General features: G+C 37.7%; 1 protein-coding gene across 6 annotated transcripts in view; it reads left to right on the forward strand.

Moving 5' to 3' along the window:
• Window positions 1–15,467, forward strand: part of RNF38 (ring finger protein 38) — a 205,547-nt gene that overhangs the window by 177,717 nt on the left and 12,363 nt on the right. For all 6 annotated transcript variants that reach the window (XM_043970884.1, XM_043970875.1, XM_043970892.1 and 3 more), the window contains 5 exons: window positions 6,488–6,701; window positions 8,049–8,216; window positions 9,697–9,867; window positions 12,177–12,338; window positions 14,950–15,056. In XM_043970884.1, the coding sequence (XP_043826819.1) occupies window positions 6,488–6,701; window positions 8,049–8,216; window positions 9,697–9,867; window positions 12,177–12,338; window positions 14,950–15,056 (822 nt within the window). The remainder of the gene's footprint in view (window positions 1–6,487; window positions 6,702–8,048; window positions 8,217–9,696; window positions 9,868–12,176; window positions 12,339–14,949; window positions 15,057–15,467) is intronic.

Consider the following 15,467-nt stretch of genomic DNA (forward strand, 5'->3'; position numbering starts at 1 on the left):
GAAAATGTTTCATTCTGCCCCTTCTGATCCATTACCTCTTTGTCAAGAGGTGGTAAATGTATTTCACTTCAGTCATCTGGTATCAGTGCTTGGTGCTGGTTAAAAGATAGCAAATGTTATCAGTAGAGCAGCTAGGTAAAAAAGTAACATAAAGAGTAGCATGTTCAAAAACCACAATCTTTCCAGATCAGTACACACTGTTTGACACAAACTTCTGAGAAAACAGGAAAGCAATCTGGGAGAAATTAGGCTTTAACCAATATTTTCATAAAACATACCAAAATAATTTCTAAATGGTTTCACATGCTATTAGGCCAGTTTTTCCTTGTAAGGTATTGAAACTTCTTCAAAGCTTAGACTTAGAAGGGCCGATTTTTTTCCCCTTTTCTTTATTGGGGGGGGGGGGGCAATGAGGGTTAAGTGACTTGCCCAGGGCCACAAAGCTAGTAAGGGTCAAGTGTCTGAGGCTGGATTTGAATTCAGGTCCTCCTGAATCCAGGGCTGGTGGTTTATCCACTGCACCACCTAGCTGCCCCCGAAGGGCCACTTTTTAATATAATTTTTAAATGATATCAAAAAACAAACTGTTACGTGTATCAGGTAGGAGTCAAACAAAGATACCTCCTTCCACCATTATTATTTGTCAGTTCTAGAGATGCTAACAAAATCACTAAGAAAAGAGAAGAAAATTTAAAGCATAACTATAGGTAAAAAATAGACAAAATTATCTCTATTTGCTGTTGATTTAATAATTTGCTTGGAAAACACCAGATAACCCACCTCACCCCTGCCCCCAAAACCCCTAATTTAAATAATAGCTTAAATAAAGCAAGCTACAAAAATCAGTAGCATTTCTACATAATAATTACAAAAGTCAGGAGAAAATAATAGAAAAACAAGACTCATTCAAATTTTATGAAATAAATTGATGAAAAAGCATCTTTTCAGCACTTACTAAGTATCCAACAATGTGCTAAATGCTAGGGAAACAAAAAATAAGAGCATTGACTAAGGAAACAGTCATAATATGTTAAAGTACACTTTGGGGTTAACTTCCAAAACACTGGTCACTACCCATTTCCTTTATTGACTTCTCAGTGAAGTGGGAATTGTCAATTTTGGCTGAACTGTTTGAGAAACAAGTGTACTAATACACTTTTGGTGATGCTGTTTCCATTTTGGAAAGTGATTCAAAATTATGGTGGGAAAGTAACTGAAGTATCCATACCACATCTTTTAACTAATAACCATAGACTTCTCAAAGACAGGAAGTATATGCACCAAAATACTCATCGCGACACTTTTCATGGCAATGAATTGGAAATGGTGCTCATAGACTGAGAATGACTGAATATAATGGGATTTGTAGTTCATAAAAATAATGGCCTATCATTGTGCTGGAAGAAATGATGAATGAAAAGTATTTTTAAAAGCAAAGGAAAACTTGTACAAACTGCTGCTGAGTTAAGTTAGCAGAACCAAGGAAGTAATATAAAAGATGGCAGTGACTAAAAAACCGAACACTGAATGGGATGTAATTGTGACCAGGCTTGATCCAGAAGAGCTGCAAAAACATACCTTATAGGGGAGGGGTGAGGCGCTATAGGTGTGGGACATTAAAGAGATTACCAGATTTACTGTCACCTTCATTACTCTAGTCTGATGGTTACCCCTTCCATCCAAGGCCAACTGCTTAGCATATCCCCTTGCTTCAATCCCCTCCCATCTCTTCTAGCAGATTGCCCCCACTATTACTTCCTAGCCCGCTAACCTTTAATCTCTCATATCTATTGGTTTTTTCCCTGTTGTATGCAAACACCCACGTCCCTCTTGTTTTTAAGAAACAAAATAAAACCTAACTAAGCCCTATTATCCCCTTTTCTCTCCTCCTTTTCGTAGCCTAACTGCTTGAAAAAGTTATCTGTATTCATTGTCTCTACTTCCTTCCCTCTCCCTTTTTTTAGTTCTCTACAACCCAGCATGAGACCTCATCACTGAATTGCCTTTCTCTTATTACCAGTGATTTCTTTTTTTTTTTTTTTTTTTGCAGGGCAATGGGGGTTAAGTGACTTGCCCAGGGTCACACAGCTAGTAAGTGTCAAGTGTCTGAGGCCAGATTTGAACTCAGGCATTCCTGAATCCAAGGCTGGTGCTTTATCCACTGCACCACCTAGCTGCCCCCTACCAGTGATTTCTTAATGGCCAAATCTTATGCTTCTTGACTTCTCTGCAGCATTTGTCTCTTCTATCTAGCCTTTCATGACACTGCATGTCTCTTTGTTCTCCTTTCTGTCAGATCACTTTTCATTCTCTCTTGCTAGGCAATCATTTCATGCCTACTAACTCTGGCTGGGGAAGCAGTATCTCAAGGCTGTATCCTAGACTCTCTTATCTTTTCTCTACTTTCTCTGTTGGTGACCTTCAGTTTCCATTCATTTAATCATCATCTCTATGCAGAGACTGCCAACTCTAGTCCTAGTCTCTTTCCTGGGTTCCATTGCAACATCACAAACTGCTTAGTGGACATTTCCAACTGAATTTCCCATAGATATCTCAGACTCGCTGTCTGAAGCAATATTCATTATCTTTGTCTATAAACCCATCCTTCTGAGGTCTTCCATCCTTCCGGTCACCCACCTAAGCAACTTCAGTATCATCCTTGATTACTCACATTTCCAGTCAGTTACCACATCGTCATTTCCACTTCCATAAAGTCCCTGAAATATCCCCATATTTCTAATCATATCATAGCCACCATAAATCGAGCCATCATCGCTTCTCTCCTGGACATAGCAATTACCTCCTAAAATGGTCTCAAATCTCTTCTCACTCCAATTCATCCTTTACACAGCTGCTCAAGAATAATTCCTAAAGTGTGTAGATCTGATCATGTCACCCTTGGAGCTCTTCTCAGTAAGATCCAGTGACCCCCTAAAACCTCAAGGATCAAATATAAACCTCAAGGATCAAATATAAACTCTTCTGTTTGGCATTTTAAGCCAACCTGCCCCCATCCTTTCTCTCCACCCTTATTACATGTTACTTTCCTCTCTGCATTCTACAGTCTAGCCAAACTGGCTTTTTTCTGCCTTTCACAAAAGTCACTCTATCTTTCATATTTTTCCTTTGTACTTCTTGTCCACTATGTTTTAGGCAGTCTTTCCTTGCCTCTACTTCTTGAAATTCTTGGTTTCCTTCAAGATTTATCTTTAACTCCATTTTCTGCTTGAGACATTTCTGGGCCCCAATAGCTCCTGATTCCTTCCACCTCCCTCATGCCAGGTTCTCTGTTTTGTTATGTATCTCTGTTGTTTTTTGCGTTAGAATACAAGCTTCTTGAGAACAGGGACTATTTGACTTTTGTCTTTGAATCGCTACTGCTTAGCACTGTGCCTGGCACATAATAGCCACAATAAAATGTTTGTTAATTGATAAGTATCCCCTAAACTGATTGCCTTCCCCCGCCCTCCTATCAGAGATGGCTCCTTAGGTATTGGGAGTTGATGGGAAATTCTTGTCCCTTCCCCATTACTTTGCATTTTTATTGTAACATCTGGGACATAAATGTTTAATAAATGCTCTATCATTTATTCATATGCTCTACCCATATCGTCTTTATCTAATCTGTTCTGTTGATTTACTTTTTATTTTGTTTTTTATCACCAGATAGTTTTAATAGTTACTGCTTTATAGTGTAAATTTGAGATATGGTAATACCAAACTCCCTTTATTCCTACTTTAAAAAAATTATTTCCCTTGATATTCCACCACATAAATCTGTTTTTTCCAATTTATCAAGTATATCTAGTTGTGTGATTAGTATAACACTAAATGTTTAATTTGCTTTTCTCACCCCATTACTATCTATTTACTTTGTATACATTTCTAATTTACCAGTCCGTGTACATGTTGACTCCCTTACCTCCCACTCTAGTAGAATATTAACTACATGAGTGAGGCCTAGGACTGTTCCCTTTTTGTATTTGTATCTTCAGCACTTACGACAGGGCCTGACATATATAAGTGCTTAGGTGAATTTAATTACCCATTAGCTTTTTTGAATAGCCTTCTTATAAGTCTTCTCACACACACACACACACACACACACACACACGTATATGCTCTTTTCATTTTCAAGTAGCCATAATCCACTACTGCTCTAATATTTCTTATGCATATATCTGAGCATGTCAGTCCACTGCTCAAAATTGTTTTGTGGCTCCCTCTATATACCAGTCTTGCCACAACATGATGACAAATTATCTTTGCAACTTTATGCAATATTTCTTTTTTGTATTTACTGTGTGTTCCACTCCAGCTTGACAGTTCTACACCCCAGATATACATTACATACTTCCATGTATTTTCTTACTTGGCTGCCTATATTTGAAATACCTTCCTTTGCTCCCTTTTACATAATGATTTCCTTCCCCTTCTGTAAAGTACAATTCAGATTATACCTCCTTTGGTTTAAGATTGTTTCCCTGATACCTCCCAGTCAGTAATGAATTTCCCCATAGATATCACATAGCAGTTTGTTGCTCCATATAATTCGTTCATTGTAATTTTTATATCCTAATAGCTTCCAGTGTTATTTGTCCTACTATATTGTTAGTTCCTTAAGGTCAGGGAATCGATCTTATGTAAACTTTCTAGCTCCATGTATGTCTAGCTCTTAATTTATAGTGAATACTTAAATGTTTGATGTATAAACCTAATGTTCTTTATTGAATTATAACAGGTCATTATTTATTGAAGGTCTTAGGATTTAGAGCTCTTAAAAGACTTTAGGGCATCAAGGTGGGCATGATGGTTAGAGCACCAGGCCCAAAGTCAGGAGCATTGCTTTTTCTGTGTTCAAATCAGACTAGCTCTTTGACCCTGGGCAAGTCATTTAAACCCTGTTTGCTGCCTCCGTTTCTTCATCTGTAAAATGAGCTGGAGGAGAAACCACTCCAGTATCTTTGTCAAGAAAACCCCAAATGGGGTCAAAAAGAGTTGTATTTGACTGAAAACAACTCAACAACACAAGACCTTAGAGGTCATCTAACACTTTGCTTTTTTATCTTCTCAGAGGCATATGATTTTAAATTTTCTTTATGCATGATGTCTTCAAAATAAATGTGTTTTTATATAAAGATCATATGTTCTTTTAACATTGTTGCTTTTTTGCTTCTCTTCTTCCAGATTTACCTTTACTTTAGTATATTTGTATTCCCGATCAAGTATTCCCTCTTTTGCTTGTTAAGTGGATTTATAACACTGGATTCAGATATTTCTTATTCTAATTATCTCTTCTACAGAGGGCATAAATTTTGCCATTTGTTCTTTTAACTTCTTTCAAGGCTCTTGTTTTTCATTTGGACCATTCTGGAACATTGTGCTGCAGTTCTGTGCTCTTTGGGAAATCTATGGGCCTCTCTCTCTCATGGGGTGTTGGGTCATTTTCCTTTGTCTTGCAATATTTATTTAGACACATTTATGGTTGTTTAGATGTCTTGATGGCCATCATCATTTCTGTTTTAATTTCCTCTAAGTTTTTAACTGATGTTTCTTCTTATCCTCTAAGGTTTTTTTGTTTGTTTTTTAAATTTGTTTTTATTTTTGGCAGGGCAGTGGGGGGTTAAGTGACTTGCCCACGGTCACACAGCTATTAAGTTTCAAGTGTCTGATACTGGATTTGAACTCAGGTACTCCTGAATCCAGGGCTGATGCTCTATCTACTGTGCCACCTAGCCGCCCCTCCTCTGAGTTTTTGATGATCTTTCTTATTTTTTTTAACTGATGTTTCTTCTTCTTGAGATCTTTGGTATTTGGGATCTTTTCTTCTCATTAATGTTACCTTAATGCTCACTTTTTGACTCTTTCATGTTGGATAGTGAGTTTCTGGGGCTAGACCCAAAGCTCTCTTATCCTCTTCCCACACTGAGCCAATCATTTAACCTGTGCCCCCTAAGCAATTTCCTAAAACAGGTTTTTAACAACCTATAAACTTGTGTGTGTTTTTTTAATATTTTGATAACCATATTTCAATATAATTGCTTTCCTTTGTAATCCTAAGTATTTTAATTAAAAAAACATTCTGGGGGCAGCTAGGTGGCGCAGTGGATAGAGCACTGGTCCTGGAGTCAGAAGTACCTGAGTTCAAATCTGGCCTCAGACACTTAACACTTACTAGCTGTATGACCCTGGGCAAGTCACTTAACCCCAATTGCCTCACTTAAAAAAACAAAACAAAACATTCTGAGGAGAGTATAGGTGTCAGTGGGTTCATGATGCAAGAAATGAGCCCCTGCTCTGAGACCACAAGGTGCAGAGAAGGTCCCTATCTTCCTTGGTATTGGATGCTCCCTGTTCTAGTGAAATGACAGCTTCATTGCCCCAAAATCCTCACATAGTGACCAGTAATGAAAGGTGGGCATATAGGATCCTGTTGGCAGTCTAAAATAATTTGTCTTCCTTCTCTTTCACATTTAATGTATTTCAGTCCTCCTGTTAGGCGCCAGAGAGGAAGGAGGGATCGTCTTTCTCGACATAATTCCATTAGTCAAGATGAAAACTATCACCATCTTTCATATGGACAGCAGCAAGCAATAGAGGAGCCTCGAGCCTTCCATCCTCCGAATGTATCCCCACGTATGTTACATCCTGCTGCTCATCCACCTCAGCAGAATGCAGTGATGGTTGACATACATGAGCAGGTAATGTGCTGAATTGTTCCTATTAAATAGATATTGCAATTCAATGAGATTTCTTCCTTTTGCCAAGTTTCTTAATCACATAAATAATTAAGACATAGCAATTTAACTTGCATACAAAGGATACCTTAAGTTCTCAAAAAAAATTAAAAATCAGTATCTGAGTTATAGAGGGAAAAAATTCATGTTTTAAATGGATTTCACTTTATTAGAACTCCCCAATTAAAGGGAAAAGGGGTAACAGTTTCAGAATCTCTTAAGAAGCTGCAAATGTCAGAAAAGGCCCCAGGGAGTTGTTATGGCTTTATTTTAGCTCAAAGGCTTCTCTGTGTCTCAGGCTAAAGAAATTCACCCAGTCCTGGAGATTAGAATAGGAGCTTTTAGATTGAATGGGAAAGGATAGCCTCAAGGTTTTGATCAAATTTTTCATCTTGGTGTTGAAGTTTCTATGGGGGAAGTTCTTTTTTGGCATTCATATGCCTTTTATCCCATGAGTCAGTATGGCCTAATATATAGAGGTCTGTCTCACTATCCTTTAGAATCAGGAAAGCCTGGGTTCAAGTCCTATCTCTTAAATATTAACTCTGTGGCATTGGCCTGTCATTTAGCTTCTCAGTGCCCCAGCCAATTCTTCAACACTACAGGTTACCAAGGGAAGGGAGCTCCTTATAAGGTTATATCAGAGCCCCAGACCTGCCTCTCATGTCCAAAAAAGAAGTTCACTTTTATCATGTTTGTAATAAAGTAAAAATGTTCTCTTTTGTGGAAAGAGTGAGCCCAATTTTGTGCCTTAAAAATGGAGAACTAGGGGCAGCTAGGTGGTGCAGTGGTTAGAGCATTGGCCCTGGAGTCAGGAGGACCTGAGTTCAAATCCAGCCTCAGACACTTGACACTTACTAGCTGTGTGACCCTGGGCAAGTCACTTTACCCTCCTTGCTCCCCCCACTTGACCCCCCCCCAAAACCTAATTATTTAAGAAGGTAGAAGATCTCTCAGTAGCCCTAAGATCCAACAAATGTTGATTAAGCTATACTAAATGTTGGCTATATAAAGGCAAAATGCAATATTGGAAGAATATAGAAATACCCATTTGAAAATTATTCTAATATTTAGAGTTAGAGGCAGTTGCTAATCAGATCACTCATTTTAGAGATATGGAAACTGAAGTGAAGGGAGTTTCCCAAAGCTCCCACAGCTTAAAAGAGTCTCAGATCTGGCATGTGGTTCCAGATCTCCTGACACCAAATCCATTGCCCCTTTCAGTAGACTTCCATACTTGCCTAATGTTCATATTTAATTCATCATCTGTTTCTAGTGCTCATTATTGTTAAATTCATCTCTTCATTGTAGCTCCATCAAGGCACAGTCCCAGTCTCTTATACTGTAACAACAGTTGCTCCACATGGGATTCCACTTTGCACTGGCCAGCACATCCCTGCTTGCAATACACAGCAGGTTCCAGGATGCTCTGTGGTTTTCAGTGGACAGCACCTCCCCGTTTGTAGCGTGCCTCCTCCAGTAAGTATTCATCTAGGTTCTTATAAGGTCTTATCAATAATATGCCTTAGTGCAAGGATAAGATTATACTATGGAATAGAATGGAAAAGCATTTAGTAAGCATTTACTTTATGCCAAGCATTTTAGATGGAAATAGTAAAATGAGACTGTTCGTTCCTGTTCCTAAGGTGTGCAACTTCCTATTGTCTTTGGAGATTAATCTTGATCCTGCAGTTAGTCTTGAGCTTCTGTGAGTCCATTCTTGACAGAGCTACCAAAATACAAGTCTAACCATGTCATTCACTAGCTTAAGAAACTCCAGTAGCTCCCAGAAAAATTCCTCTCTATATTCTGTCTCCAAGCTACATTTTCCAGTTTATTTCACTTTGTTCCCCTTGAAGCATTCTACATTTCAGCCAAACCTGTCACCTTGCTGTGCCCTAAACATTTCATCTCTCAACTCCAGGTCCTTTCCATAGGTTGTTCCCTCTGCTGGAACATCCTCCTCTCTCACTTCTGCCTCTTAGCATATTTAGCTTCCTTCAAGACTTAGTTATTGCATCAATTCCCACTTGAAGACTGTCCCTCTCCCCTGCATCCCAGTTGTTAGTACCCTTTCTTCTCAAATTCTTGTTTATTTACATGTTGCATGCCCCAGCCCACCTTCCCCCCTCCTCCCCCGAAGATGATGGTAAGTTTCCTGTACTGTTCAGTTTAGTTTTATCTTTGTATCCCTAGCACTTATCATGATGTTTCACACATAAGTGCTTAATAAATGCTTACTGTATTAATTTGAAATAATGTGGGGACTTTTTAGGAATATATAGGGAAGAACAAAGAAGAGAACAAAGACTAGGCTGGGCATCTGCCTTAAGGACCCCCTGCTTTTCTTTTCTCCCCTTCTCTTTCCTCTATCCAGTAGTGTCTCTTCCTGTATCCTTTCTTTTCTGCTCCCTCCAAATGGGTACAATGAATAGTCTTACCCCATCCTTCTCTCTAAGTGTTCCACCTGATCTGATCCTTTCTAAGTGAGTGCTTTTATATCCTTTCTTCTGCCTCCTTTTCCTTAAATGAGCGTCCTCTAACTATGCCATCTTAACTGTGTGGAAGTAAGCTAACCTTCCTGATCTAAAAACACTTAAAAATCAAGTAGATCATAGCCATCAGCAATCTAACAGTAGAATGGGTAAGGAAAGTCATCAGTAACTCTTAGGTTACCAACTTCAGTGACTAGCAAGATGATGAATTAGGAGGGCCAGTAGTTTTATGAGCACGAATGAGAATGTCAGCTTTAGACATTGAAATTTAGTTAATAGCATGCTTTGAATTTTTCTCATTTGTTACAGTTCACTATTAATTTTACCTACTGAAAGTATTCTGACAGTTTACTTATTTTCTCTGATAGACATTTTTTATTTTTTTGGTATTCTTTCAAATAAGTCATAGAATATCCTGACCTTATTAGAAACAAAAAATTAAATTACTGTTTTTTTCCTTACAGATGCTTCAGGCATGTTCAGTTCAGCACTTACCAGTACCATATGCTGCATTCCCACCTCTTATTTCTAGTGACCCATTTCTTTTACATCCACCTCACCTTTCTCCACATCATCCTCCTCATTTACCACCACCTGGCCAATTTGTCCCCTTCCAAACACAGCAATCACGATCGGTATGTATATGTTTTTATTCTTTTGCCTACAAATTTGCTCGAAAATTTAAGTCCAGATCTGCTGATTGTCATTTAGTAGAACAAAGATGCATGTGCCTGCTAACTTAATTTTTTTGTACTAGGAAAAAAACTCCTATATTCTACAAATAGAAATTTGGCATGAATTAATGCAGATTCATTTGAAATTAATTGGGAGGGGCAGCTAGGTGGTGTAGTGGATAGAGCACCAGCCCTGGAGTCAGGAGGACCTGAGTTCAAATCCGGCCTCAGACACTTGACACTTACTAGCTGTGTGACCCTGGGCAAGTCACTTAACCCTCATTGCCTCACCCCCCCAAAAAAAGAAAGAAATTAATTGGGAGTTCCTATTTTATATATTAATGACGTGGTACAATTTTGTTTTGCTATTCTTTTGTTTGCAGTCTCAGTACTAAAAGTAAACAGAAATAAAAATCCTTTTGGACAGTTTAGAGGCAGGAATTAGTTTCGTTTAAGATAGCAGTAAGCCTTAGATTGAATGGAATATATGAAAGCTTTTTTCTAATATTGACTTCTTTTTTTTTTTCCTTTACTATTTTCCCAGCTTCCTTTAAAGGTCTAGGTTTGAGCCATGTAGCATCTGTGAGCTTTAGCAAGTCACCTTTAGCACTTTATTTCCTTCAACTTGCCTTTGATCCTGTTATCTCCAACCAATTACTCTGACTTTCATCTCTTCTCTGTAATGCTCAGTCGCTTCCTATCTACTGGTTCTTTTCTCTATTGTCTACAAGCACTACTAAGTCTTCCCCATGTTTAAAAAGTCCTCACTAGATCTTATTATTGTACTTATATCTCCTCCCTTTCTTGGGTAAACTCCGTGGGGGTGGGGGGCACCTTTTACATTTGGTGCCTCTACTTCCTCTCTCATATGGCAGGGACTAGATCAAGAGTTGTTAGGCTGGCAGTTTTGGTAGATCATGGAACATGATATAAGCATGGGGTTATGGCTTAGAGATCAGTAACTCTGTGCCTGGGGAGCAGGGACATACATATGTGAGTTCTATGTATTCAGGAGGGAAATGATCAGAATATGAGTCCCAGGATTAATAGCTGAGGGAAAAGGTAGGTAGCAGTTAATAATTAAACTATCCATAATTGGCATCCAAGAAATTAGGTGAAGCAAGGAGAACATGCAGAGAATGAGTTCTAAGCAGTGGGGTAGAAGACAGTATCCTGGGCCTCAACATATTCCATATAAGCAGCCGTGTTGTGACTATTGACTATAACAGGTTAGTTACCTGTCCTCATTCCTGGTCTCTTCCATCCTGCTGCATGTAGGTGCGATAGCAGGTGAGAGCTGGAAACTTACAGCAATGCACCAATTACCTTGGATGCTCATGGTAGCTGATTGTGGCAGAAAAGATGAAACTGTTAGAATCTTTATTCCTAGCAAGCTTTTATTTATCTTCATTTTGGTTTTTTTTAACGAACTAAGATATGTAAAAGTAGAAGTATCCTTTAATATACAGAATTTCATTTTATTGAGAGCTGAGCTAAAAAGAACCCTTGTAGTGTGCAGGAAAAAAAGCACCACCAAATGAAGACTTATTTAAAATAGCATGCTGTTTGGGTTGGAATGAGGAAAACTTGTCCCTGAAAACTCAAAGCATTATTTTCCTTATAAAGACATGAAAATCACTGAAAATCAGAACTTAAAACAATATTGCAGTTTGGTTTTCAGTTTTTGTATGATCACAATGTCAATAGTTGATATTTCTGTGTAGTAGAAACACATATCCTGTCCCGATTCTTTGTTTAAAAAATATTGCTATATCCCACTACTTGATGTATTGCATTTATACATATTAAAAGTTTTAGGTGGACCCTGGGCAAGTCACTTAACCCTCATTGCCCTGCCAAAAAAAAAAAAACAAAAACGTTTTAGGTGGCTGAAAATCATGAGTATGTCAAAGGACTATGAAACAGAAGCAACTTTAAGCAATGTATATATCCTAAAATGTTCTTTTTCTCCTTTATGTGAAAAAAGATTCAGATAGTAAAAGCAGTTTATCCTTTGAGGTCCTAAATAATGGAAACACATAACACCTTTTACTTTGTATATTATTTTCAAGTTAGTAAAGGTCCATAGCAAAGTTCAGTTTGTTCATCACTGGGTCTTTCAGAATGGTGTTTTTGACAGAAGATTCATGGTCTGAAATAGCAAGACAATTGTGCAAAGATTGTTTCAAATCTTGAGCTGAAAGTGATCGCAGTTTGTCTGAACATGGAAATAAAATTTGGTTTTTTTGTGTGTGTATATCTTTAATCAGCCATTACAAAGGATAGAAAATGAAGTCGAACTCTTGGGAGAACACCTTCCTGTAGGAGGCTTTACTTATCCTGCATCAGCCCATCCTCCAACATTACCTCCATCAGCCCCTCTCCAGTTCTTAACACACGATCCTTTGCACCAGGAGGTATCTTTTGGAGTAGTAAGTTAATTTTTTATTCACATTAATTTTAGTAATTTTACTACTATGTATATCTTCTCATTTTAATAGTTAACATTTTATAGTAAAATAATATAGTATTTTCTTGAAATAATTATTTCACATGGAGTACTGCTATTATTTAGTCAAAAGCCAAACGTGGCTTACTTACGTCATTATTTCTAGATAAATTTTTTTATTCTACCACATGTGGATGAACAGTTTATAATGTTTTTTCATTTAAGAGTTTGACTTGAAAATGAATAAAAATAGGGATACAGAACGAGCAAGTAATAATGTGTTACAGATACCTACTTTAAAATCCATTAATTGTTTGATTTTTCAGTTTAAGTTCAAGCAAATAATTGGGTGGTCAACTTCATTTAAAGCTAAAAAATAAAATCAAAAGAATACAGTAATGCTACTTTTAAAAGTAGACAAAATCATTTTTTGTTGCTGTTCTTGGCTTTAATGTTACGTAAACCAGGACTACCCTAACCTTTGTAGTCTTCAGCCATGAAATTGGGATTTTCAGGGGGTGCGCCTATACCTTTCAGTTATGGTTAGGTACAGAAGTTCTCACTTCCACAGAAATGAACCTGTGGGTGGACCAGGTGACCTCTAAAGTCTCTTCCTCCAAATCTATCATTCCATAACGAGGTACGCGAATATTATATATGTTGTCAGAGATGCTTTGTCCATTGGTTTTGCTTAATTGTTTCCCTTTGATGCATGGGGGTATTCATTATATATTTTTAAGAAATCTTTTTCTTTTCTTTTTAAAAAAAGAAAGAAAATAGGGATGTAGAGTGGAAGAAGTATCTTTCACTGCTTCATAGGTGTTTCAGGGACCAAATTGGGAATATTCACTAACACTTTGAAATTCCATCCTTTTTCATCTTCCTCGACATAGATATACACACATATTAAGTCTTCATTCTAGAACATAACATTTACACACCAGCCTTGCCTCTCTCTGACATTTCAGTCCTGCAGTCATAAGTCTCTTGCTGAGTAATTCTACGTCAGTGCACAACACAGGCATCTCTGACACAACATGTCCAAAACTGAACTTCTCCCAGACCAGCTGGTCCCGTTGATTATTCATTATATTAATGGTGGCACTGTTCTTCTAATTTTCTCAAACATTGAAGTAATAACACTCATCCCTTTATTCTTACATTTCATCACTTAAGTGTGTTAGTGTTTTAAGTGAAATGTGATTTTTTTCCTTCAAACTTGTGATTTTAAAAGGTTTACTGCATTCTCAGTGATCTCAGGATCATTCTCTCAGAATTGAAAGGGACTCTCGCATCTGACCTATATGTGAACATACCTAGCAAGGATCCTTCTTCTTCTCCTGGAGTATATATTCAGTGGAGGACCCACTACTTCCTCCTGAGGCATCTCATTCCATTTGGGGGTAGCTCTAATTGTTAGGAATTTTATCCCCCCTTAAAACCTAAACCTAAATTCTCTTCCTTGAAACTTTTGCTGGTTTCTCCTGGTTCTGCCCTGTGAGGTCAATGAGAATATTGGGGGGGGGGTGTTTTTTTTAAACTCTCCTGCATATTTTCCTTTTAAAATCTTCTGCTTCAGGCTAAACATCCCAATTCCAGATTTTAAAAACCTGCGTTCAAACCACACCCCAGATCCACAGTAGCTTTGGGGTCCTTGGGAGTCGCTCGTCCTTTCTGAGCCTCATTTCCTTCTCTGTGAGATGAGGCTTATAATCCTGTGAGTTAGGTACTATTGTGAGGATCAAATAAGATAGTATATGTAATGCCCTTAGCAAATCTTAACTATAAATTGTTGGTATTATCATTATCATTAAAACGATCCTTCTCTGGTATCAGCTTAAAGCTCTTCCCTCTGCTGGATGCTGTCCAGTTTATTAATGTCCTCCTTAAACTATATGACATGGAACTAAAAACAGTAATCCAGATATGAGCTGCTCATAGTAGCATTTTTGTGATCAGCTCGTGCATCTTACAGCAGAGAAATGATTTTGACTGCTCTCAAACACCATTGACTTGTAGGAAGTTTTCAGTCTTTTACAGTTGAACTTCTCTATAGCCTGTCCACCCCAGGTTATACTTGTGAAGGTGACTTTTGAACCTGAGGGTAAGATGTTACTCTTATCCTTATTAAATTTCTTTTTCTAAAAAGTACAGATTTGTTACATATTGAGCCAATTGTTTTTCCAAAGGTTTCAGTGAAAGTCAGTGGAAGAACTGGATTTGATATGCAAAATTTTGCTTGAGAGATAATATTTAGCTTTCAAAAAATGAAATGAAAATGAAAGTCTGATTTCATAATGGATAGACCATCCTTGGAGTCAGCCCCTGGACAATCTAAATTTCAGTGCCACCTCTGACACATACTGGCTGTGTGATCCTGGGCAACTCACTTATCCTCTCAGTGCCCCGAGGCAGTTTTTCACTGGTGGAAGGCATTTCCTCCCTGGGAGTTTCCTATAGCAATAAGATCACAAGCTTGTTCTTCCCCCCAAAAAACTTTTAAGAATTTTAACTTTTTAAAAAAATGAGTATTGCATAAAAGTGACAGATTAGTCAAGTGCACAGCCACCATTGTTTTGCTTTTTTCCTTACAGCCTTATCCTCCCTTTATGCCTCGAAGACTTACAGGACGCAGTAGATACCGATCCCAGCAGCCAATACCACCCCCCCCTTATCATCCCAGCCTCCTGCCGTATGTACTGTAAGTTCTGTCTCTGTTGTTTTAATGCTTTTCTCTAGCTATTAGACATTTATTGCTTTTATATAACTTATTCCCTCATATGTACTGCCTGTAAAGCTTAATATAAACAAAATAATATTGATGTGTATTTTAAGGGTGTTTCATATTCAGAATGTTTTGCTTTATTTCCAAGAAGTATAAAGCAATGTTGAATATTAAAATACAGTTTTTGTATCTGCATGTCTCTTACAAACAGATCAGAGAAATTAATCTTTAATCTCCTACAAAATTAATAAACAGATCAATTATAATATCTTATAATATCTCCTATAAATACAGATCAGAGAATTAATCCCCTATTAACCAGATCAGAGAACATGATAGCCATACCTGTCCTCCTACAAGACAGATCAGAAACAAAAACATAATACC

This window comes from Dromiciops gliroides, chromosome 1 (assembly GCF_019393635.1).
Source record: "Dromiciops gliroides isolate mDroGli1 chromosome 1, mDroGli1.pri, whole genome shotgun sequence".
Classification (NCBI taxonomy): Eukaryota; Metazoa; Chordata; class Mammalia; order Microbiotheria; family Microbiotheriidae; genus Dromiciops; species Dromiciops gliroides.